The sequence below is a fragment of the Microchirus variegatus genome, assembly GCF_963457635.1.
Source record: "Microchirus variegatus genome assembly, chromosome: 12".
Classification (NCBI taxonomy): Eukaryota; Metazoa; Chordata; class Actinopteri; order Pleuronectiformes; family Soleidae; genus Microchirus; species Microchirus variegatus.
Genome location: NC_139813.1, coordinates 11,230,123 through 11,256,811, shown reverse-complemented (window position 1 = coordinate 11,256,811; position 26,689 = coordinate 11,230,123). Strand labels below are relative to the sequence as shown.

Sequence of the window (26,689 nt, the reverse complement as noted above, 5' to 3'; positions counted from 1 at the left end):
ACAATCAGTTGTTCTCACTTCACTACAATCTATGGTCATCACAGTCACAGATATGGGGCTTCATTAAAAAGTAATCATCAGACCAAATTTAAAACATTACGATGTGCTTATAACTGCTCTCGGCTGGATGTTACGGCAGTAGAATTGGATCTCTAGTACTGCGGGGGGGGGGGCGCGGCAGGGCTGTGCCTCCATGTTTACTGTTGTACAAAACAGACGAGCGACAGGACACAGAGTCAACACTGAGGCAAAAAACGTTTAAAAAGATCCACATGTGTACCTGATGTTTCCGTTGCATCATGCAGACATTTAGGAAGTGCGGACTGTGGACAGTCGCACTTCCATGTTCAGTCAAATCACTGTGAAGCACGGGAACTCCCAACTCAACATAACATTCACACGGCAAGTAAAATAATCCCCCCCCCCCCCCCCCCCACTGTTATTGTTCTGGTTTATTTTAACTGTATAACGTCATAAACAGAGAAAGTGCAGCACATCTGCTCCTTTTTGTCTGGTGACAGTGAAGCGTGGCATGTAAACCGTAGACGCACCGGCCTCTTCCAGTTTTGGTAGAGAACTCGAGTATGAAAGTTTAAACAAAGACTCCTCTTTAGCTCAGCTCCACGTTGATTTGCGTTTCAATCAGGCCAAAATTTCACGAGACTTTTCCGTTTCTTTCTACATAAATGTCCCTTCAGATGGACATGACTGTTGAGCAGGCAGGATTCTAGAGGGTGAGGTTTACCCAGAAAAATAAATGACTCTTTCACCCTACAGACTGATTGTTACGACATGAAAAACAATGACAGAATGTCTCGTCTCCTTTGGCCTGGAAGTAAAAATAAAATAAAATCAACAGTATGAGAAGCTGACACGACTGAACATCCATCTTCTTCTAAAAACATAGTAAGAATCATACTGAGCATCGGTGGTGAACAGACTGAAAAAAACAAAAAGAAAAACAAAGGCAGCATTACACTTAAGACAGTATAAAGATGTGTGTGAGTGTGTGTGAGTGTGACACCAGGCAGTGTTCTGTGGCGTTTGCGGTGTCCTGTGCAGCAGCTTGTTCCCTCAGAGTGAGTCCGCTCCGTTGCCGGGTTTTGGAGGCACTCTTCATTCAAGCGCTGGGGGAAACTTAACCACACACCAATGCCGTGGCGATGTGACAGACAAATAATATCAAGAAACGTGAACAAAAAGCGTAATAATCATTAAAAAAAAGAGGAAAAACAATGAACGAATCAGCGTGAACCCACGACACCTCAGAGAGAGCGGAGAGCAAAGAGGCCAGTGCTCAAACAGAGGTCAAAGATTAGTAAAACGACGTCAAACGGTCAGAGGTTATCCTGGTCAATATTTGCCCTGGTTGGTTACTTATGACCGCCACCATTGCAGAGTTGAATTAATTAGAGGTAATTTTTTTATACATTATACAGGATCAATCATAATTTTTTAAAGATTTAATTGAAAATAAAATGCCCCAAACCCTTAACGCACACTATATATTTATATAAAGTTATATATATATAGTTATTAACACATAGCACAGAGATTTCCACCTGAAAATCCTCTCAAACAGGTGACTGAACCTTTTTACTGTGGACACGGCTGTGGATGTGTGAGCCACATGAGGTCAGGTTTGAAATAGCACTACTTCCTGTTGATAAAATTAACTGAAATGGTGTTTTCCCAAGGCATATTATACATTCATAATACTATGTGAGCGCAACAGTGTGTATGTGTGTGTATGTATGTGTGTGTGTGCCTGTGGCTTTGTTTGTATTGAAACACCTGCCACAAGCTGTAAAACATCTGCATGAAAGCAGAATGTGTTCATGAGTGTGTGTGTGTGTGTTTGCGTGGCTCGTCTGGGCTCCTGTCCTCATGACCGAAGCACATTTCCGTAGGAAACAATTGTACCTCATTGGCTCAACAAAGTTAGCCAATCACCAGTGACGGAAGCCACAGCCCCTGGACCCGCCCCCATCAGCAACGGCCGCAGTTCTGATTGGTTAGGAATGTGTGTGCGTGTTGTATTTGTAATGGGTTTTTTTGGAGACGGTGGTTAAATTGGGCTATAGTCCAGTCCACTTGCAGCGTCCTCATGGACGGTGGGCAAGGGGATGTGGTTTCCGCGGTGAAGAGAGTGAAGTGTCGCTAGAGTAGAGAAGGGGAGGAGCTTAAACCTCCGCTCCTTTCAAGCCGATTCGTTCCTCCTCCTGTCAGTCACTGTTGGGTTTCTTCAGAGAGAAGGCGAAGATGTTAAAGTGGTTGCTGAGCTGTTGTACCTGCGATGGGGGGGGGGGGGAAAGACAAAATCATTATTATTTTGATTTTGATTTACTTTTACATTTACTCAAGCAAAGAATTGTGGCTTTTATTTCAAGTTTAAACTCATTTGCCACAAGAAAGGGCTTCGTCTATTCAAGCTGACCCTTAGTGAGCTTCATCTATAGATTGTTAAACTTCACCCTGAGCATTAAAAATCCATAAAGCTGTATTCATATGTGTGCTCTTACCACTGATACGCCGTAATGTATGTGTGCTAATATGACAGTGGCTGTCCACACATACAGCAGTAGCGTCTCGTTGGTGACCACCCCTGTGACCGCCAACATCACCACCACCGCCATGGGCAGCAACAGCCAGGTCAGCGCCTGACAACGCGTGTTACTCATCTGACACACGATCAGCTTACACTGCAGGACAAACACAGAGCGTGTGAAGATGGGAACAGGTTTAGTCATCAACAAAACAAAAACAAACAAAAAAAACAAGCGTTTGGTGAAAAATCCACAGGCTCTTACCGTGACATTAGCGAACGCGGTTCCCACCATGAGGTAGAAGATCCTGGGCTGCAGCTCGAGGATGTTGGATGGAGAGAACACCACCCAAATGGTGGACAAGATGAAGAGAAGGACGGGAGACAGGAAGGGAAGGAACGCTTCGTAAAGGCTGCTGTGCTTCAGGCTGTTACTGCGGTAACCCCTGCAACAGCACGTAAGAGACACGTTCAGAGCACTGGGTGAACGAGATATATCAACGTACGAAAAAAACTAATGAAATGTTTGCTTACTTCAGCACATTGTAGAGGCTCATGGGTAAAGTCACAGTGAAGGAACAGGCTGAAAATCAACAAAACATGTATTATTGTAGCTGCTCCAGTAAAATGAAGTAAATAATGTATTCATTCTGACCAATCACAGCTCACCAATGATCATAAAGGAGAAAAGGTCTCGATAGAGAAAGTGCAGCAGGATCGGCTGGTACCAAGTTTCCACGCCGACCACAGCAGTGACCAGGTAAACAAGGGAGATGGTCTGGAAGGAGATGATGCGTCATACATGGAGTCTTCAAGAGTCTGGTATGTTTGTGTGAATGAATGTGAGTGCTGGTGTGAGTGCGTCGTCTTTACCACTTGGCTGATGTCGTATCCCCAGGGCAGAAACAAGATGCCTGTGTTATATTTCTCCCAGTGAGACAGGATGAAGGAGAACAGCACCACCCACAGGATGTAATACAGCGTGAGCACGCCCACGCCGCTCTCACCGCGCCCAAATATGGAGTACACGGTGGCCACGAAGAAGATGCAGGCCCAGCTGTCCAGGCCGTGATCAAAAAGCTCCCCTAGTGGTGTGGAGGAGCTGGTGCGACGCGCCTGTTTACCATCGACGCCATCTGTACACAACAAAGAGGTACACGTCATTAAATAGACTGCATCATTTTTTTTTATTTGAGCATTCGTAAAGGAGCACTGCAACAGAGATTTTCTTTTTTTTCTCCCCAGTGTCTCACAAAAGCTGACACACACACACACACACACACACACACACACACACACACACACACACACACACACACACACACACACACACACACACACACACACACACACACACACACACACACACACACACACACACACACACACACACACACACACACACACACACACACACACACACACACACACACACACACACACACACACACACACACACACACACACACACACACACACACACACACACACACACACACACACACACACAGAGTGAAAACAGCCACATTCCTGCTTCCCACTGTCACAACCTCTGCACTCATTTCATCTACACATGGAAGTATTCTGCACCAACATACTCATGAGGAACGCCATGTTTGGATCACAAAGGGGTCAGCAAAACTTTAAACTGACTTCGGCTCAGTTCACAGTGTACATGTGGCAGGGGAGGACAGTGAACTGTATATCAAACATAATAGATCAGCCGCAACATAAAAACTATTTTTTAGTTGTAATGATAATGAGTGTAAAGAAAGTGTAAATTGTGGCACAGTCACGTCAGTATCTTGCAAATGACGTGCAAAGCGTGTACAATCATCACTTTGTGGTGTTGTCAGTCAACTGAATGTGTTTCACTGTGCCATTCTGGTGATACTGTATGATTTTAGCAGGTGTAATAATGACATGACTAACCACATTTTAACAGCTAAAGCCTACTTGCGTACAAAGTCTAACCCTTACTACCGCTTATATTTGCCATCAGTTAGCGCTTTAGAGGCGCTGCACTACAAGCATTCCCCTGACTCTCCAACTACATTAGAGGGAGAGAAATACACAAAGAGAGAGCTGCAATAAATTGTGGGTGACGGGGGTTTGAACTCACCAAGTGTATATGCCAAGAAGTTGAAGATCCCTGCAGCAACCCAGACCAAACTAGGCACATGTTCATGTCCTGCAGCTAAGACACAAACCATAAAAACACATCACACCACACAGAAACGCAGTTAAGAAAAACTGTGAGATGTACATTCTTTACAACATAGTTATTTAAATGTGATAACTCAAATGAAACAGACCCATATTTAAAACAATTATTTTTGATATATAACTTTTGATACTCTGCTTTCAGCTATGAGTATTTTGTCAAATTCAGGGGACATGCAAGTCATAATTTACATGTTTTATCCTCATGTCTTACTTTAGGGTTTATATCAGGGGTCATTAACATGCAGCGTCTATAAGGCTGAAAAACGTGGAACAAGCCAGAGTTGTTTTTAAACCATGGTGCTTCTGTTTGAAACCGAGGAAAGGAACACAATCAAGTAGGCTAAAATGTAAACTAAGAAAAATAGACAGATGACCATGACATTTCCCTCACAGCAGTTCTGTTGCGCAACGCTGTTGTGGGGAAAAAAACAGAAAACAACTTGCCATATCTGGGTGCAACCTATCCTTCATCAACTGTGCTGGCTGCATTCAAAGAAGTTGAGTTTTTAACATCTTAGTATATCACAACAAATATGGGTCACTCTTGTTTGCCAATTAACTTATTGGGATGCGTGGGTTCATGTCACAGTTAAGAGCCTGCTTATAGTGGGGCAACTTTTCATGGATAATAGTTGCTACAAACATATTTACAACATTTACTATTCTTTTAAGAGTTGATTTCTGACAACTAATAGTATTGAAAGGTCATTGTAGCCAGTGTTTCTATGTCCTGGGAATGTTGTTGTACATAATTAGTATGACAGGTTATTGTGCATGCCTTTGTAAGTTGTCATGGGTTTGTGATCACCCTATCGTTACGTCACCATTCATATTTCATCCAGTGATGGACTTTGCCTCCCATAAACAAACACATCTGGTGCTTTTACCACACCTCTTATTGTGAAAAGATTCAACCGGAGTATGTTTTGACAACAACTTATCGCAAGAGTGAGACAGTAGAAAGAAAGACAGTGAGAGAGTAGTGGAGGTGACTTACTGGAAGCACTGAAGTCAAAATCGTAGAAGGCCAACATTAGGAAGTTCAACACCAGGAACATAAAGCCTGTGAATGTAATGAGGTTTGGAGCCAGCCATGTTGGTAGAAACTGTTGAGAGTTGGGTGTAGAAAACAAACAAACAAACAAAAAGTTAATAAACATGTTCTTTTCCTGTCTCTACATTCTGGACAGTGACTGATTATTTCAGGGAAAGAAACACACACTTCTTGTAAATAATGTACAGTTCCAGTCAAACAGATATCAATTTATATAAAGGCTTGATACATATTAGTTGATTACCGTGTCAGTGCTCAACCAGGCTCTTTACAAGAGAGCTCATTATTTAAAACAGCACATGCATGTTTCATGTACAGTACCTAATACACTATCTTCTAATTTCAGAACTGATAGGACGACTGGCACAGAAACAAAGAAGAGGTTGTGTTGTTAATGTATTACAGGCTCATTAAAGATGCAGCTCGTCCTCGCACAGATCAAGTTGAACTGGTCTTTCTCACCTTTACCACAAAGTTCCAGAACGGGTGCATGACGTAGACAGACAGGGGATTCGAGTCCACTGCGCTGTACTGGAAAGACACACATAGACATCATCAGGGTGTATTAATCATGCACACAGCGTTAATCCACTTTAATCTATTTGATCGTTATAATTGCAAATCAACCAGCCCTTAGGCCATGTGGCCTTGGGTGCATGTTTAACTTCATGACTGGGTAATTTGCAACAGTATATCATAATGTGGATCAAAACAAAACCTGATTCCAGTCTTAGTAACTTTATCCAGGCATGAATAAGTGTAAGCGCTACAGCGTGAACTACAGTCACTGAAGTTCATACAATTTCAGAGGTGTCTACGGCTGCTTTTTGTATCTTCTGGAGATGTGAGTGAATGCTTCTTCTCTGAAGTCAATGCTATTGGAGACCTATTTTCTATGTCTGTTTTTATGAAATTTGGACTGGAGTTTGAAAGTTAGACAAATTTATAGAATTAATAAATGACCCTTCAATTGCTCTCTTTCCACATGAGCACTAAACTCTTAAGCATTCAAAATAAATATGTTTCCTATGATCTAAGTATTGCAGACAGTTTATACTAAAAATAGACACACATTAACACAGCACTGTTTATTACAGGCACACATAACTGTAATGGGCCTGGAGCAAAATTATCTAATTTAATTTTCACAACTTACTATCACATATTACTGGAAAATGTCAGCAAAGATTCTCCATCATCAGGTTTTGATGGTTTTAAAGACGCTTATTAAATGTTTCTTGGACTTCAATTTAAAAGTCTACAGTTTATACAATTCATTCGTCATGTACTGTAAAAAAGTAGCCAATGCGATTAACCACAAAAACTTAGTGTAGCCCTAATTCCTTGTCTTGCACAAACATGGCTCCAAAGAAGTAAAGCTTGGACACAAGATACCCTTTGCGAGGGAGGTGGCACTGTAGCCTGTGCCGAGTGTGACAAAGGCTGTGAGAAGCAGAAAATGGGTGGTAGCATGCAAACAGAGCGAGACAATCAGTCAGACAATCCTACATCGTGTGCTTTCCACTCGTATGTGCTTGTATTCAGCTACATTTGTTCCATCTTTTTGGGAAAACAAGTGCTGCATTATTAAGAGCCACAGTCCTTTAATTCGCTAATTTGTCATCCTCCTATCTCTTCCAGCGATTAACGCTTTGGGCATAAGGATTAATGACAAAAAAGGCCTCACATGATGGAAACCTCAAGGGAGACTTGTCCCACAGTAATCAGATGAGGAGGCACTGCAGAGAGCCTCAGTGACAATTTATTTTGGTGAACAAAGCATATAATGAGCAGCGAAATAAATAAGATTAAGCAGCTACATTTATTAGCACCCCTTATTGTGACATCCTTGAAATACTTGCCACTCCTTTTTAAAGTAATTTCAGTCCATAACAATCATAAAAACAACAACAATGTGGCAATGTTTATGGCTATTAATTGAGCAGTGAAAGATCTGTGTGAAGCACAGACCAAAGTGGCACTATTCTAAACTGAAATACTTTGGTCACTGAAGACCATTGAAACGTCAGTATCTTCCAAGTATCAGTTTATTGGTTCAAGCTGCTTTTCTTTCACCACTATGGACTCTATTATATATCAAGTATTTTACACATAAAGAAAAGAGTGGGTGGAGCTATTAAATGTGTGAAAACAGATGGTGCAAAGCAGCCATTAAGAAGGAAAAGAAATGGAAAGAAACGTTAGCTATTAGCACATCTGCGCCAATGTCAAGCACGACATGGTAAACAAAAAAACTTCCGGTCGTCACTTTCACAATAAAACGTAATCAGGGACATTTTGTGGCTCAAACTTCTCAGATGCACACTATATGGATTAATTTCAAGAAACGAAGTGTTGGACCACCACATGTGAAATTCTGTACATGTTGCTTGTGTTGATGTATCTCATTGTCAAACTGACCCTTCGAATAGGCATTCCTGAACAAGACACTGGATAAACATTTAAACAACTCTGTGGATACTTTTTTATCGCCTGACCACACATTTGTACACATTTCAATCAATGGTTTCCTGCAAATGACAGAGCATGTGGCATTACGATGGACATTAGAAAGAACATATGTAGTTATATCTAACCCACCAACACGAGAACAAGCTACAGGGAACTGCATCTACACCTTTACTTTTTAAAAATGTTTCTTAACCAGCATCCGGTTTAATTTTATCCAGCAATGTCTACCCTCACATACACTTCTTTTCCTGCAGACCGTGACAGCTAGCTGTGAAACACACACAGGCAGCTTTAATGCTAGCTGCTAACATCCCTTAATCATACCTTATATTTGTCGAAGCCCGCAAGCTGCTCCTGGGTGACATATTCATAAAGAGCCATGGTGGTGTAATATGGCCCTATGACGAGATAAATGAATATCAAATCCCGAACGTTAACTGCCGAGTCCAAGAACCATGTAGCTTAGCTGCTTTCGTTCACGCCGGCCGGGTGCGGTGAGGTCGAAACACTGGGGCCACTCCTACGGTGTGTAAACACGGCAGTAATTGTAGCTCACTACCGCCACCTCTGGTTGGGAGGACTAGTAAGCTTACATGAGTTATACACATACGTCCATGGTACATCCACCAGTATGATGTGTCACTTTAGAAAGAGTTGTACGGATAACGACAATATGTGCACATTTCCTGAATGTGCAGTTAATAATACTGAATCTGTTTCACTGTATTGTTGTTTTGTCACTAACGATATTGCATTTGATATGTTCTGATTTGTTAACAGTGCATTTACTGTGGGACAAAAACTACAGGAAAAGATAAATATTGCAAACATTATATTCAGCAGACAAATAATTAAATACATAAAACCATGTTAACGATTATGTCCTGAGCAAACCAAACGTTTTGGTGTATGCTTTTTAAATCGTCGAAAAAAACGACTTCATAAAAAAAATAAAATAATCTAATATATGTAATTTACTCAGAGGGAAGATCGAAGACTACGATTTTCTCCCCAAATGCACATATTGTGGTTTATCAATGAGAGGGAAACCTATTTCTACGGCGCTCTGAAACGTGACGTGTCTTTCCAACTCAACCGGAAACTAGATTTTTCTTCTTTCCTGTTGCTGATCGACTGAGGATTCAGTGCAGCCCAGAGTCAATCTCAATAAAAGAATAACGTAAGTTATAACATCAATGAAACTGCGCTGCAGTGTGTTACTCTGTTATTGTTTTTAAGGCTACTCGTCTACTATTTGTCGCATGGCATTTGCTCGTTTAATCTGTGTCAGTTCTGTTAGTCGGCTAGCTAGCTTGCTAGCTTAACCTGACACAAACGATTGTTCTTTCCCCAAATTGACCCTTTAATTTGCTAATAAGAAAAACATTTATGTCCATATTAATAATAAAAAAATCAAATAATCATCTACTTGTGTGTCGACGTGTTTGGGAATGTAAATAGTCAATATTCAATCCTGAGTTTGTGATCGACTGTAACGTTGATTCGAGCATATCAGCTATCTACTGATTTTATTTGACCTTTTCTTTTTATCATTTAAAATGAATAGGTTTGCCCGAAGTATTTTATGACCTACTATTTTGCATTCACTTAGAGAAAAGTCACAATAACGACTTATTATTGTATGTATCCTTACTGTACAATAACGTATGTAGCCATGTGTACATTTGTTGTTTTCTTCCCATTTATTCTTCTGTGCATTTTATCTACTTATCTATTTCTCAGTTGTGATACATTATCTACTGATCTGTTTGCCACCACCACTTTGTCCAAAATAAGAGGGTGATAAGGTCAATCATATCCTGTAATTCTGACAAATGTCATTAAATAGACATAGAAACCTGTCACTGCATTATACAAAATGTCTATTTTATATAATGCTTTAGCAACTGGATGAAATGTCCTTCACCCAGTTGCTAAAGATTCTTAAAAACAAATGACAAATGTCTTGCACTTGCTACACTGAGTTTCTTTATCCTTGGCAGAATGGTGACAGACGTGCAGCTGGCCATATTTGCCAACATGCTTGGCGTGTCGTTGTTCCTGCTGGTTGTGTTATATCACTACGTTGCTGTCAATAACCCCAAAAAGCAGGATTAGAGTCCGCCAATATGACCGGAGAGGTGAGTGCAATCTTTGTTTGCTGAAGATGGTTCACCATGTCACCATGTGTTTTGTCATTACATCACTGTTGGTACTATTCCATTTGTTGTCCATTGTCCAGAATTGAACGGTCAGTAATAATGTGGTTAGACAATTGGGCACATTTTGAATGTCTTTTTCTTCCCACAGATGAGATGGGAATCAAAGCCACCACCTTGGAAACATTCCCTACCTTCCATCCCTCTTTCCAAGAGTGAAGTGAATTTCTATGTTGCTATGGTTGCACAGTGGTGTATGTTCTTTTTGTAATAAAAACACATTAAGTCCATTTGTATACAGACCCTTTTTACGTTTCAGCCTTTTGCCCGACAATCTACGCTGGGTTTCATAAAGCCAATGTGAAAATAAATTAAAAAACACATTTGCAAATGTATTACAAGGTAAAACTGAAATAATAGGTGTGTGTCTGGTGATCTGTCCAGGGTGTATCCGCCAATCGGCCTATGTCAGCTGAGATTGGCACAGCACCCCCCGGATAAAATGGTAGAAGATGGATGGATGGATGTACGCAAAAGTAAATGCACACTTGGTGTTTTCAAATATCATTTATTTACACATCTCATTTCTTTTTAAGTTCCAACATAGTATAATCTCAGTCAGATTGTCTCATGTGAACAAAACATACACAATACTGGTGTAATACAAATATGTGCGAAATATTGTAAAATTCAAAATTTTACTATGTTAATTCTAAGTAACACAATTGTTGATCCTCTTTCAAATCACTGTTCTAAGAGGGAATGTGAACAACTATAGCTATATATTTGTTTGTTGTACATCCACATCAACCTGGGAATTTTGAAAAGTAAAGGTTTATAGCTCTTCTGTAGATGACACATGGTTTTCCTTTGGAATTTCTTTGTGTTTAGCTGCCTTTCTTTAACCCTCCAGCTCCACATGGCCTCCCTGACCTGCTCTCGAGAGGGTTCTTTTACATAACACAAAAGGGGTTCATGATGGGTTTGTTTTTGATGGCCTCTTTCATGAGAGCCATGTGCACATCAACACTGAGGGTGGTCCCATGTAAGATGTACAGCTGTCCCAAATATCATACTGTCTACTCTGAATTTTTGGTACTTGTGTCATTGGTGTCAAAATTAACGACAGAGTTGCTCACTGACTGTTTTGCGTTATGGATAATTGTGATTCCACAATTACACATTCCTGTTTCTATTCTGTTGATCAGTACGGTAAAATGAACGGTGACTGCCGTTTTATAAGTAAGATATAAAGCACAGAGGACTTTTGAAATCAATACACACGTTACTCTCACATTTGTTTTAAAATACAAAAAGGACAAAGGAAGCTGTGAAAGGTGCCATTGTGCTCTTAAGTGAGACTGAAAGTCAACCTCTAATGTAACAGTATGAGTGGCTGACTGTGACATGCAGTATATTCATCAGTGTAGATATGAATTTGTCACACTCTGTTTGAGGGAGAGAGCTGCAGAAGGAAAATACTAAAATGACAAAAAAAACACAAATATGAGGTGCACTGAGAGTAATTGAAATGTTAAGAGATATTTCACATGTGTGTTTCACTGTTGTGGTGTCAGCAAGGCACTTCACCCCCTGTGACTCCAGGGAAGGTGCTTGAATGTACTGAGCAGTTTGTAGGTACTGGCTGTATTGAGCACGGAATTATTTGATTTAACTGTGTACTGGAACTACAACAATATTCAGGAAACTGAATATATAAAATAATAATAATAACATATTGCACCGTTTAATCAGTCTGTGATATAATGCCTGTTTAAAAAGTGTTGAATGGTTATGAAAATTGGTGCCGTACACCAGTGCTTCTTGCTCCTCTGCAGTTCCTAGGCTTCTCCACAGAGGGTCACTGTGTCACCCACACTGACAGGCTCCGGCAGTGGACTCACTGGGGTTTCATCAACCTTCAAAGACAACATGGCACAGCCTGGTAAAGTCATTACTTTACTGTCTTACTTTAATTACGCTGACCAAGTATGTGATGTTTTTGACTGTATTTGTCTGTTTATCTGTGAGCAGCTTATCTCAAAAAGATGAATTTGGATGCCATTTGCCTTAATTTCTCCCCCCAAGTTTGACAAAGGTCACATATTTGACACAAAGTGTGCATATTGTTTTTCACCTGTTGCAGTGTCTCATCTGTCTCTGGTGCAGCCGTTATGATAGCACTGTCCTTGTAGTGTAGATTCCCGTCTGTTATTGAGAAGTGCTTTCGAGGCCAGCTCTATGGCACCTTCTTTCCCTGATAAACCTGAACAGAGAAACCATGAACTATTATCTTATTTGTTTATATGTATCGTGCAGTTTACACCCAACATGCGTATGAAAATGGGGATCAGCAGTTTAGAGATTCCAAGTTAAGAGGCATAAAGCCAAAATAATGACCTGAAAGACAGTAAAACACCACAGGACTGAGGGCAGACCGACATGAGGCAAAATTAAACAACAACTTGGTAGATGGGTGAGATATGGACCAAGGAGTAACCCTTTAACTTTTAGAGCAGGTATGATTAAATGGGTGGATACTTTCTAGTAATGCAGCTGAGGTCAAGTTGAATCTATCCTTTCGAAGTGCAAAACATCTAATCATGAGCCATTTGACAAATAGAGTGGAAACCATGTCATGTATATATAGGTACCTGACAGTGACAGGTGTCGTTGGAGACCTGGTCGAAGCAGCTTCCAGACCTTGATGGCGGCCGACTCTTCTTTTCCCCCAGGTGAGGATCGAGTATTGCCGACAGGTTTTGTTTTACTGCCACGTGTGGGTGGGCTGTCCATTGAGACCACCTTCCGGACGGTGATGCAGCTCACGTGCGGTTGCAGGTCACACCTGAGCAGGTAGTGAAGAGGTTAATATTTTCACCACTAATGGAAAAGTCATCATAGCATATATTAAAGAGGGTAATGTAATATACAACATGTGTGTTTTCTTGAACTCACTTGGTAAGTTTGATGGAGGAAAGGATGTGTTCAGGCCCTGAGTCTTTAGCAGCCTGTGGAAACCAAAACATGTATTATACATACTTCACACAAATGAGGTAAAAATAAGAGAATTTACATTGTATGTGTGAGCCACAAATCTGCTAAACTCTATACAGGCTCCTGTGGAGTGATGACCTACCGTTAGACCCCGGCACCCTTTCGCCACACGCCCAGGACGCATGGGGAATGGTATTTTGGATGAATGCTCTGAACTGGTTCCACCTGGCTGAAAGTCTGGAAAGCTGATGCCTGTTAAGCAGATGATGGGGAATGAAAATGAAGACAAGAAAACCAGGGAAGGAGAAACGGTGGGTGGCATCTGAGCATCGCAACATTGGGAAATGAACATTATTTTAGAACAATAACAAGTAACAAGAAAATGTTAACGCATGCCGACACATCAGTGATCAATTTCCGAGCTCTGACTTTCAAGCACCTTTGACCTGTGCTCTACATGCAACACTCAGAACACTCACACAGAAAAGTTGCTTCACAAAAGGATAAATATATATATATATATATATACATATATCATTTTTTTTATTCCAGAGGTTAAACAGAGAGGCAGCAAAAGGACAGCAGCACATTCAAGAAGGTGACATTCTTCAAGATGTTACACAGACAAACACTTAACCCAAGTCTGGTAAAGAAGGTTAGCACCACAGTGAAGGAAAGGACATTACATAAGGAGTAAAGCAGGGAAACCTAATGAGAATGTGACGATGCACACATTTTTTTTTTGTTATTCAGGATGAGGACATTTAAGTTTGAAACAGTGAGGAAACAGCAGGACAAAGTTCACAGGTAGGAAGCAGAATACTACAGTGCATTTCTCCAAAACTGAAACGTCCATATCCATTGTCTCCACTATGCAGGATGAAAACCACTAAAGCGATATATATGAAAAGAGTATAAAAACAACATTGTCTCCAAAATCCCATTTTCTCTGGGTTGTTGCACTCCTCGTACATTAGGAAAGTGTTCTCAAACAGCTTAGATGTCAGGGCTCTAGTTTGGAAAAACTATCAAACATCACTGTATGAGAGGATAGTGCTGCAAGAGAATCATCAGGTTTCATTTGATCTCTGCTCAAATTAGCTGCCTTCTCTAAGTCCTAAATATGCCCTTTAACTTATTGTTGTTATTTTTGGCCAGAAAACTCAAAATCATCAAAAATATAGAGAACATTCTTCCATTTTTTAAAATGTATTACATCTTTCAGGGGTTTCTCCAGATTGCAGATGTGTAGTCAAAATAAAACCTATCACGCCACAATATAACAATATAATCTGGGTTTTCTGGTGGAAAAAAAAAGGAATGAGTGCAGCCTTTTTCGACCTACTGTTTACAATAGAGGAAGGCACACCATAACTACAATGACGCACAGCACTGGGACAGACAATAGCTACGGCAAGGCAAGGCCAGATGTTCTGAAAGCTATTTTGATCCAATCAATCATGTCAGATCACAAATGTTCCACCTCGGCAACTTCAGTGTGTCTAAAATGACTGGTCTTACAACACACGAAAATGAATTACAGACAAATAACTATAATTCCACAAATTATCCTCAAGGCTTACACAAAACACCAAGGACAACAAGAGAATATCTCATCTCGTCTAACCACAAAATATATCAACTTTTTTAACCATCGACAGCCTAGCACACGCCTGTCACATTCAATGTATACAACAAAAACACACACATATATATGTGTTTGAATAAATAATGGTCAATGTTTTCTTCACCTGCTTGATGAAACATGTATTAAAATTTAAAAACTATACACTTTATTTACACCAAAACCAAGACTGGATTTGTTATTAGAAAAATTATTGACACTTGCCTGCTGGACTTTACAACACTCTTAGGACAAACAAATAGTATTAAATGATATTGCTTGTAGGCAAACAGCTCCATGACACAACCCTTATTTTGACAATTCTGTGGTTCTACCATCCATCAGGATTTAAAACCAGCAATGGTCCACATGAGGTTTCTGGCAGTAGGCTACTCTGTGAATATCTTAACGTCAGGACCAAGACTGGACTGACACTGGAATGGTAGAGGTTGAAATAATCATCACAGAAAGGAGTAACTGTATACTTATATACAGTATATATATAAAAATGAAACAGGCCTTTTTAAATATCACAAGAAATTCAATGCAGATTACAGGAGCCACGACCGACTCAGAGCACAGAAGTAATTATAAAGGGACGGTGAGTTCGGCTTGTGACCTGTTTTACACACAGTACACACGTTATAGAGTTATAGAGTCAAATACAAAGACACAATACATCAGAGAACAGAAGCCACCACTAATTTTGCAAAACCTGTTGCTTTTTTTTTTTTTTTCCCAAATAAATAAAACCAATAAATAAGTGCAACAACGTAAAATAATTCAAAGTACAGCTACTTGTAAGAGTGACAGTGATTTTAAGATAAAATTTAAAAATCGATAGCCCTGGCCCAAATATCAGCACAGTAATGTGGTAATTCCTCTTAGCTTATTAGTTGTATATACACTTAAAAAGAGACTTACTCATTGGAATATACTCCATTAGTATAATATTTCAAATATCAATGCATACTAATAATATTTACATACTGCAAGTACTAGGGCACAATGGAAAATATGTAGCCAAGCGATTGTGTCTCTTTGTTCTATATTCTCACTCTGATATCACTGACCCACTGTCCACATTGTCACAGGGTTGTGTGTGTGTGTGTCACACAAGTTTGATTTATTTATGTTGAAACTTTTCGTTCAACGTGACGATACCAGAGGAGCACTTGCGCTCTCAAGTGTATTATTTATTCTAAGGTGCTAATACTGCAGACACATGTAATTTACGCAGATATGTGCAGAATATTTGAGGAAAGATGTTACAAGAGCTAGCACCAATAATGTTTCAGTCAGTCACACACGCATGTGATAGTGATCTGCTCTTAACCTACAAAGCCCCATTCAGACCTGGTATTGATGTCCTCAGTAATCCAATTACATCAAGACAGCCCTATGTACGACTGTTCACTTTGGCGTTTAAGTACTGGATGTGTCTTCTGTGACCACATGTGATTGGATCTGGTGTTCCCACCCCTTTATTCAAATTTACATTGATATCGTGTCTGTTTGAACATAATGTCCTTAACAGACAGACAACCACCCGAAGCCATAGCTGCCCTAAATTAACCGCATTGGCAATTATCAAAATAATTTTTAAGGTTTCTGTAATGGTCAATACACAAATTAATTATATTTTTAATGCTAATTTTTTTAAATCAAATTTAGTAAACCACACCACATATTTGGGTATAAATAGGGGAATTCAGTAGTGTAACAAGAAATAAGTTTTCTCTAATACGGGCTGAGGATGGATTCATGCATGCTCACGTCTGAATGTGTTTCTTGTGTTTTGATTTGAGAATGCATTCAGAACGGATTGGTAGTGTTCAGACCTGTATATAGCGGTAGCACGATCTGTCTGCGTTCGGATCACTCAGGACAAATGTTAATACCAGGTCTAAACAGGGGATTACACTCACTCGGCCCACTCCCATTCTCCTCCAACACACACAGAGGCCAAAACGGTAAAAGGTTTAGGATTGCTCAGTCCTGGGTGGGCCCAGTTGGAGTGTTACTGGCTGGTGGTAGGCTCTGAAGGAGCAGGGGGCTCAGTTTGGAGAGAAGCCCGGGTCGGGGCAGAGCCTGCAGGGAGGGGAGCAAAGTGGAGAGGCTGGGGGGCTGGAGTGTGTACAGACCTGTCATACTGACGGAGGCCGGGAGGGGACAGGAGCCCGCAGCACACACTGAGGAAGACGAGGAAGAGGAGGAGGAAGGGGGTGAGAGTGGGGGGCGTGAGGGAGTGTGGCTGTTGCTGGGAGACTGTAGGGTGGAGCGGTGGTGGGGGGGGCGTCTCTTCTCTTGAGGCTTAGGGTCTACAGAGAGGAAGACACACGCACACGAGCTTAGCGACGTGCAACGATTGTGTGCAATATGAATATTTACAAGAGCCATGGGCTGAGGCACAACAGATGTTGGAAACTAACGGGATACAGAGAGAATATTGTAAGGAATAAACCTTTTGTTTTGAGTGCCTTGAGATAACGTATGTTGTGATTTGGTATTATATAAACAGAATCAAATTGAACTGAATAAACTTGAGAGGTAGGATCATATGCTATATATCGTCTGAGCTGAAAAACAAGTAGGGCTGGGTATTGCTGCTGATTCCCTGAACCAATCTGACTCCAGTTCAGAATGTCCTGTTTTTGTTCAATTTTCAAAATTCAATTAAATTTTGATTAAACTTTGATTTATTTAGAGATATTCCAGTTTCCAACTGCATAAACAATTTAGTGTTGGTACTTAAGAACAAGGCTCATGAAAACAAAAAAAAATTTAGTTTCATCCTCACTCTGGGCAAAACTAATGTCAGCGAGGCCACAAAATGCATGCACAAGCGGTGGGGGGGGGGGGGGTCATGCTCGGGTCATGCAGATACTATAGGGCAGACGCATCCAGGATGGGCATCCATTTGTTCAATTCTCAAAAATCAAGTCTCCCAAGCTCCAATCATCTACAATGGCATAACAAAGGAAATAGAGGACAGCAGAAAACAACACACCAGATGAATGAATATGTGATGTTGAGAGTCAAAGAGAAGAGTGGACTGACACCGTCAGAGGTGATACAAAATGCTTACCACCAAGACATGCAGATTGTTGAGAGATCAGCTTACCCCTGACTGGTACGAGTGTCTTGTTGCCACCACGTCCTCTTGTGTGTGTGCTATTGTGCTGTGAGTGAGTTCGAGGTGGAGGGCAGCCAAAAGTAAAGCTTGGAGAGCTGTGCATCTTGGGAGAGGGTGTTTGGCTGCTGCTACTGTGGCTGTTGCATCGAACGCGGTTGAGGGCGTTCTCAGAGGTGGAGCCAGACAGAAAGCTACCAGAAAAATCACATTTTAAAGAAACAACAACATCTTTTACATAAATAAGAATGCACTTCAGTGTACATTGTGTCTGGTGTCTTCGTCAGAACTCACTTGTTGAAACCTTTTGGCGGTGAAGCCTTACTGCCATTGTGGTGTGGTCTTGCTGGAGGGTGGGCATGCATGTTTGTATTCAGGCCTTTGGTGTTGCGGACGTGCTTGAGGATCCAGGCTCGAAGATTTGTTAGGCAGCTGTGCTCCGACAGAACCAGCCGTGACCAGGGGTTACACTCCAGCATATCCAGAGCTGAGATGGCTACAGCACGCCCCACCTAATGTACATTAGATTATTTACAAATATCGTAAACCTTAAAAGCACACTGTAGTAAAACTTCTGATGCAATTTGTTAAAACGTTATTTATACTGTACATATACCTCAGACAAACTACAACCTAGCCTAGCAAAAACCAAATTCCTAACCAAAAAATTGCATGTCCTACCTGTTCAAATATCTCTGGAGTGTATTTTGGAGGGAACGATGAATGTGGAGGTGGGGTCGCCCGTCCGTTGTCATGACAGGCAGGTGGGATGGTGTTCATGGTTTTACCTGTGTTGTAGTTGCACTCCAAAGTGTAGCTGTTAGGAAACCAATAGGAAACAGATATGTGACTAGAGCCCTGTTCAGTGTGGTACGGTACACAATAATGTGCGTTTCCATTGTCAAACGTAAACTAGCACGAGTATGTGATATGGCTATTTGTTTACTGTAGTGCCCTCTTCTTCTTCAAGGGATTAGTTGGCGAGCTACACTGTGTCGTGCTGGTATGGCATTACACTATGGACGCATTATGTAAATAGCTACATAATTTACAGATCTGGCTCACACATCCAGCAGTGGAAACTCAAGACAGAGCAGGGTGTACTGTTCTGTACTGAACCTCTTGAAGGAAACAAGGCTTAGTTGTTGCTATAGCTGTTTTCTGCAATAATATACTTAGCCCATAAATAGATGTTATCAAATTAAAACATATGAACTAACAATGGGATAATTACCCAGCAATTAATTTTTGATTTCCCCTTTTTAACTTGTCAAAACCACAATGAGTGTTGGGTTGGGTGAGGATTTAATTGTTGATTTGTGCTATTTAAACAGTGTGTATTTATTCAATTCTCACCTGTGCAGCAGCCCTATGGCCTTGTGCATTGCCACCCGCCCACTGCCTTCCTTCGACTGCCCATCTCTCTTGTCCCGTGCATACATGTTTTTCTCAGAAAAGTTGCAGGCAGGGAAATCAAAGTGGGCAGAGTTCACAGCGATAAGCCTTGGGTAAAGCATGTTCTCTACCTGCAGACAGAGAAAAAAGAATGCAATGAAGCTAAGGTGTCACAGTTTGACAGTAATCTGAGAATGGCTGCTATGAATAAATATGTTTTAACCTGCTGGCTCTCATCAGAAAGGTTATTTCCATACATGAAACAACCACGTTTGGAGGCATGGCCATGTAAGTCCACATAATAAGCCACCCCCCCCTCCTGAGGTGGAATTGATTCCAGTTCTTCCACCAGTGGGACGTCTACAGTAACTGAGGCTACAGTCTCTGAGGAGCTAGAGGAGCTGTCTTCTTTCCCCATCTCTGTAATAACCCAGACATTTTCCTCCATCGCCATGGGAATTTCAGTTTGTGTGGGATTTTCATCTTTCTCTGCAATTCGTTGATTCAAGCCGACTCCACGGGGAGGAGCTTGGTGCTGACTGGTGGGTTTGATGTTGATGGGGGAAGGAGTCTGTGTGTTTGTAGTGTTGTTTAAGTGTGTGCTGGACTGTTTTCTGTGCAAGCGATTGTGTGTGTGGTGGTAGAGCAACAGTGTTTTGGCTGCATAGATGGATGGGTGCAGCTCAGGGCTGGGGTTCAGGTATTGTCTGTTCAAGTTCACTCCTCTGGAGTCAGTCCTGTAGAAGAATCACAGATCACTCATCATTTACAATAGGATTTTAACAAAAATGGTAGAACACAGCAGAAGTCACACAACACACTTTTCCTCATGTAATAGTGCCTGATAATCAGTGACTAATTGTAATGCAGTTTCTATAACAAAGGCTTTTCTAAGATACTTGTTACATAATGTTTATTCAAAGAGCAGATGGTACACATACTGTGCAAGATTCACATTGTTCCAGACTTTGATGATGACACAAAAAGTGGCAGTATATATTGACACATAATACCTAATAACGTCTATATCTGCTAAGTCAACATGGGGCTTTTATAATATAACAGCAAATAATGCAAGTCTGTCTATTAATAATCACATATCTGCTGAACAGTTTATTCAGGCTTCAACCTCAACAGAAGACATGCTCATGGCACCAGTGTGTGCAGTGCCGACTTTGACATTGTTTGTATAAGAAATGCAAGATAATGTTGCGTAGATAGCAACTACAAAAAACAACAACACAGCTACCGCTACCCTGTTACATGACACAAAGGAAACAAAACAAAAAGTGGTTCATGAGCATGTTATTACTAGGGATGGGAATTTCACAACATTTTGAGAGTTGATTGTCGAGGTCCATGTGTTGATTTTTTGTTGTGCACAGTTTTTTTGGACATGCACAGCCACTGTCACCATGTAGGCTTACCTTACAGGTGATCGGCCACACACTCGTCCTACAAACCAGCCTTTGAGCACCACGGACAGCGGCCGAAGCTCCACAGTTACCTTATCGACCCACCCTCACCTATTCCATTCACAAAAACGGGCCGGTGACTCGTCCTCCTCAATGCACGCACCATCATCTGAGAGCGCAGGGAGCCTAGACAGCAGGCTCACCCTTTCGTGCACAGCTTGTTTAACATTGTTGTTCGTGAACTTAACATGTTTGTGACACTTAGACTTTTTTTTAATTTAATTTTCTTTGTCGAGGTGCGCTCGTGTCGATTGTCAATCGTTTTGTCGACAAAAAAGTCCCATCCATAGTTTTTACGCGCTAAAAGTAATATCTAGTCTAGATAGTTTTGTTGTGAGGGTGTATTTGTGTATGACATTCTTACCTGTAGTGTCCACGGACAACCCCGTCTGGGTTGAGCATTGGAATGAGTTTGAACACAAACATGTTTCGAAGGGTGTGAGCTCGAGGGTCGTCTCTCCTTAAGATAAAATTCAGGAAACCATTAAACACAAAGGATGAGGGAGTTTCCCCTGGGTGCACCCGACTGCTAAGGAAAAACACCTGCAACACACACAAACGTCAATGGTTAGTGTAATAACCACTTTGACAATTTTAGGTGATTTCACATCATATGCAGGCTTTAGACTAAGTCATTATGTGTCATCTAAGGTGTCAGATTACAGCCAAGAAATCATTGACTTTATGTGCAGCTGAGTTATACCCTTTTGTTGCAGAAGCGATGTGGTCTTGGAGTGTTTGTGTCTGGAAATAGCTTAGGCAGACGGGGCTCTCTCTGCTCCTGCATCCCGTTGCAGTTGGTCACAGTGAGCAGGTCCACTCTGTTGCCATCTAGAGAGTGGCAAAGCAACTCCCTGTGATAATACACACTTTCTGGAGCACTGGATGGGACAGAGATTACAAGGAGTAAAAAGTTGGTAGAAAATAGAGTGAGACAGACATGATGCACAGCCAAATTCTTAGGTAATTTTACTTAATAACTAGTGTCAAATGTCAGGTGTTTATGTGAGCTGTATGTGTTTTACCTGCTTGGACTGAGGTGAGCACCACTGGGGTAACTATCATCCAACTGCTGCAGCATCTCCTGGCTCTCACTATAAGAGAATGGATAGCAGAAGGAGAAGTAGGTGGTTGCCCCTCGCACCTCTGACAGCCGGTGAGTGAATGAGAGAATGAACTGGCTATCTTTAATCTGGGAAGTGACAGAAGAACGGAGGATGAGAGATATTATTAGAAAGATTATTATAGCCGTCAGGAACCAGACTGATGGCACAATGCCTCACTGCCTCCTGTTGCCCACATGCTCTTCCTAATAGGCCCAAGGGTGTATGAGTGTGTACCTCAGTTGTGGGTCTGTCTCTAATCCTTTCCCACCGGTTCTTGCCAGGTAAAGTGCGAACAAGAGGAGTCATGCCCTGGCTGAAGAGCTTCCTCTGGTTATTCATGTTCATCACATTGATCTTCAGTATCTTCCCTGGTGCTACACCCCGTACACTGAAGTAAAACCATGACCTGAAACACACAAAAATTACAATTAATGTAACGCAGCACAGTGGCTGTGTACAAATATGTGCAACAAAAGCTGAGGATTTGTAACCTGTTTCCATTCTCATGTTCTGTGCCAGCACAGTCCGGCTGTGTCCACACATTGAACTCATATTCAGGGGATAGGGTTGATCCTGAAGGAGCACTCCCACTGGAAGCTGTGTCGGAGGAAGGGCTCGAGCTAGCCTTCTCCACCTTCTCCACCTTCTCCACACGAGCCAGGTTCCCTGAGTCAAACTTGGAGCCGAACACAATATTACCAAAATAAGCCTCCATGGTCCAGGAGTTAAACCCCTCTTTCACCTCTCTCCCCCTGGGTTCTTTGTGGAGTCTTGGTCACCGATGGCACATTGGCAGCCTGTTATGAACAAACACAGAGTAAATATGAAGAAAAAGTGTAGATATGTTTGTGCTGTCGTGTAATTAATGAATATTTATGTTCAAAGCAAGAGTGACAAGATCAGACATAAAGAACTACTTAGTCTTATCTTAATGAAACATTTTATAACAAGTAAACAGTAGCGTAGCTATACAAATCTGGGCAACATAAAACAATATTTCACAGGTCAAGGCTTGTGTCCTGGAGTTGTAACTCACACTGATTTAAGAAAGCTGGTGTTCTGGTAAACAGACAATTACCACCAGCCAATCTCATCCATGATAAAAGTATTTAGTTACTCTTAAAAGCAAGTGACCTGATCTCCAACTAACAACTACATTGTTATCTGATCATGGTGCAAAATGTAAAGCCCAATGAAGACAGGTTATACCTGAAGCACTTGTAGCACTGACAAGCCAAAACACCTGTTCTACATTTTCGTTGTTGTAAAAAAAATTTCTTTGTTTTTATTTATCTTAGACACAATGATGGTGTTTCTTAATATGTGTGGGGGACATAAGAGATTGTTATTACTAGTACAGCAACAGATATAATATTTCGACTTGCTTAGTTACAAGTCAACACTCAACAGCGACACCCCGAGGCCGTTACAACTGCACGCAAAATTAAATTAGAAGCAATATTATACACACTTGCACACCAATTCTGTCTGCTAGCGCCCTGTTTTCACTGTACCACATAGCAGATGAGCTGATGCATAGCTGCTCATCATCATCGTGTATGAGAATACGTTTGCGCCTCTGTCTTGTGCGATGAAGTAGTAAATGGCTGCTGTCTGGTTTTCAGTAACAGAGCAACAACAACAACAGCTGACCGAGAAATCGAGGAAGGGGAGTGACGGCTGCAAACGCTACACTCGGTTTATACCAATTATAACAAAATGCTAGTTATTATTTAGCGCTATGTCAGTAATGGTGCCTACGTATCCCATCCTTCGTGTTACACACAGCTTGTAACGCTAGCGTACGTGCCTAATATGCTACTCAGGCTAACTTAGCAACCGAACCAGCAGCCCTTGCACGAAATGTCACTCCATCCTCGAATACGCGCCTTTACCCTCGTACCACGGTCAGTGCTATTTACATTTCACGAACGCTTCTATACAATTAATTACCAGTATCGGTTATATTCGGCAGATGTCCATCTTTGTTTTCACCGTCCTCCTCAACCTCTCAGTGCTTTGCTCCGAGTGCTGCGTTCAAGTTTCTCTGGAAAACTGAACACTGTCTTCCCCTAGTTAGTTGGCTACTAAGTTAGTTAGGACTCGTACTACACAGGACTTGACAACAGACTTCCAGGAGTGAGGGGGCAACTTTACTCATTATTAAATACAGGTAATCGTTTTAACTACAGAATAGCTGCAGAAATGCTAAATAACGTCAGTACTTCTCTACAGTACTCTACAGTACAACAACGTTAATTACACATTCGTTTGAGTTATCTATAAAACTGTTGTTTTGTATTAAATTTATGAATGATTTTCAGTCAAAACCAGCTGGAGGTGGCACATACGGTAGAAACAGCTGTTTGAGACGTCCATTAACACACCATTCTGTTTTCTGTACACCAGTACAGTCTAATAGTCACATGCATGTCTTCCATTCATTTTGTCTCAATTGTTTGTATTCATGAATTAAAGCTTAAAAAGATGGCCTAGTAAGTCTGGCCTACCTTTACCTTACCTCCTTCTACATCTTTCTTTTCTGCTTTGGTGTTTTCCATCTAAGCACATCATACAGCTTTTTTTTTTTTTTTTTTTTTTAAATTTGCTCAGTTTTAGAATTATTCTGCTTTGTCTGGCATTTGCCTCAATGAAAATGAATGTAAAGGGACGGTGCCCCCATTTGCCTTCACATGGCACCTGTGGTTCATCTGCCTTTGATCACATACGCATCAGAGGCAACGGTGGAAGTGCATTCACACAGCATTCACACAGCATTCACACAGCATTCACACAGCATTCACACAGCATTCACACAGCATTCACACAGCATTCACACAGCATTCACACAGCATTCACACAGCATTCACACAGCATTCACACAGCATTCACACAGCATTCACACAGCATTCACACAGCATTTTCTACTCACATTGCATTTGGTGTTATCACAAGATGTGCATGTTATATTAACAGTCACAGACAACAGGAAGTATTTTCATTGTAAACACAATTTTACACCAGTGGGAACGACGTCATTCTTATGACGCTGTTTTGTCAATAAAGAAGTGCAGAAATCAAACATGAATGTGAAATAAATTAATTATAAAACTACTAAATAATACTCACCAATTACACAAAATCATGACCATCTTGTATAAGACTTTTAAAGAGTGTGCTAAGCCAATAAATAACTGCTGATGATTAACTATAGTGTTTTAACGTTGAATACACAAACACAAAACTGAAAAACATTTTTTTTGTGATGTTCAGAGTTCATAATGGATATGATACGGACAAGTATCCATCTTTGTATTGTGATGTTACTACACTATGCTATATCACTATAGTGTTATTCATCCTCTATTCTGTTTGTATATTTTTTGCCAAAACCAATAGTAAAAATTAGTAGTCATATTTAGTGACACAAAATCGGTTGACATTTATTTGCCTTTTCTCTTGTGTTTTTCAGGCCTCACATTCTCCTGCAACCATCGTCTGCAGAGAGGCAGCATCCTGAGTGGTGAGTATCCAGAACAGAGTCAGAAGTTTTAAGTAAACATAGAGAGAAAATAGGCATTTTCTTTGGCATAATTATTCTGTATATGGATAAAATGCTTCTTCTTTTTCTTTGAGCGAAAAGAAAAGTGTTTTTTTTACATTTTATTTTCGATGTAAGACTTTTTCATTTAACTGTGATTAGAATTGAAATAGTGTATGCTTCTCTCCTCTGTCTGAACATGTCTTGTTCCCCCTAATCAGTGTCAGCCTGGTGGAGTTTAAAATCAGACACCTATTGGGAAGTCTGGAGTGAAATAGTCAGACATCTGTGGCTCGTTTTATAGACAATCTTCACCTGAATCCAGGAAGGTAAATACCAAGTAAGAATATGATTTAATGGCTACGTTTGAAATCACTAAAACATTTGTGTTGTTATTATAGCTTCTTTCCTGAGAGAAACATCAAAGTCTGCTTTTAGATGGAGATTAATTATTGACCTGTATTTCTGTGTTTCAGCGCCAACGTGGCAAGTTGAAATTGTCTGAAATTCAAAATCTGTCCTGGCATGCTGCTTAATCCTCAAAGGTCTCATATTAACATACACTATTTAAATTCTAATCACAGTGAGATGAAACTTTTCAGCTAGAGACTAATAAAGGTATATGCATATGTTATGACTTACCACACAATTTCTTCTTCCTCAGAGCCATCCCACTGTTGAGCTCTCTGACCTACCGACCAGTCACTCCACGCTTGTGACCGCTGTAAAACATCCTATCAAGCTTCATCGGATCAGGTACGTGAAGGAAGCCTCTCCCGCTCCTCTCTCGTATCTTGCCGTGTCTTGTACATGACAACACTGGGAACGTACAACATGTTTAGGTTTATAGAAAGGCCTGTTGCAGTGTTGACTGATACTCTTGCACGGATGTCATATCTTTTCAACACAAGAGGGCAGTGAAGCCTTTCTACTGGCCTTTTCCTGCAGACACAGCACAGACG

General features: G+C 40.9%; 3 protein-coding genes across 3 annotated transcripts; 1 reads left to right on the top strand and 2 right to left on the bottom strand.

The window, feature by feature from the left end:
- Positions 1-2,162: 2,162 nt before the first annotated feature.
- On the bottom strand, positions 2,163-8,741 carry selenoi (selenoprotein I). Its single transcript, XM_083898763.1, has 10 exons — positions 8,622-8,741; positions 6,288-6,356; positions 5,769-5,877; positions 4,668-4,742; positions 3,419-3,681; positions 3,215-3,323; positions 3,080-3,128; positions 2,811-2,991; positions 2,523-2,702; positions 2,163-2,291 (listed from the first exon to the last, which is right to left on the bottom strand). The coding sequence occupies exons 1-10, from the start codon at positions 8,676-8,678 to the stop codon at positions 2,184-2,186; spliced, it is 1,200 nt and encodes a 399-aa protein (XP_083754889.1). The 5' UTR covers positions 8,679-8,741; the 3' UTR covers positions 2,163-2,183.
- A 732-nt stretch (positions 8,742-9,473) lies between these two features.
- On the top strand, positions 9,474-10,746 carry ost4 (oligosaccharyltransferase complex subunit 4 (non-catalytic)). Its single transcript, XM_083898772.1, has 3 exons — positions 9,474-9,477; positions 10,301-10,438; positions 10,608-10,746. Exon 2 carries the CDS (start codon positions 10,302-10,304, stop codon positions 10,413-10,415), a length of 114 nt encoding a protein of 37 aa, XP_083754898.1. The 5' UTR covers positions 9,474-9,477; position 10,301; the 3' UTR covers positions 10,416-10,438; positions 10,608-10,746.
- Positions 10,747-12,262: 1,516 nt separating this feature from the next.
- agbl5 (AGBL carboxypeptidase 5) lies at positions 12,263-24,206 on the bottom strand. Its single transcript, XM_083898761.1, has 17 exons — positions 24,140-24,206; positions 22,678-22,983; positions 22,421-22,592; positions 22,106-22,272; positions 21,784-21,961; positions 21,445-21,623; positions 19,829-20,342; positions 19,567-19,736; positions 18,892-19,027; positions 18,505-18,722; positions 18,202-18,404; positions 17,222-17,398; positions 13,596-13,705; positions 13,415-13,467; positions 13,111-13,304; positions 12,594-12,722; positions 12,263-12,375 (listed from the first exon to the last, which is right to left on the bottom strand). The coding sequence occupies exons 2-16, from the start codon at positions 22,899-22,901 to the stop codon at positions 12,607-12,609; spliced, it is 2,811 nt and encodes a 936-aa protein (XP_083754887.1). The 5' UTR covers positions 22,902-22,983; positions 24,140-24,206; the 3' UTR covers positions 12,263-12,375; positions 12,594-12,606.
- Positions 24,207-26,689: the final 2,483 nt, after the last annotated feature.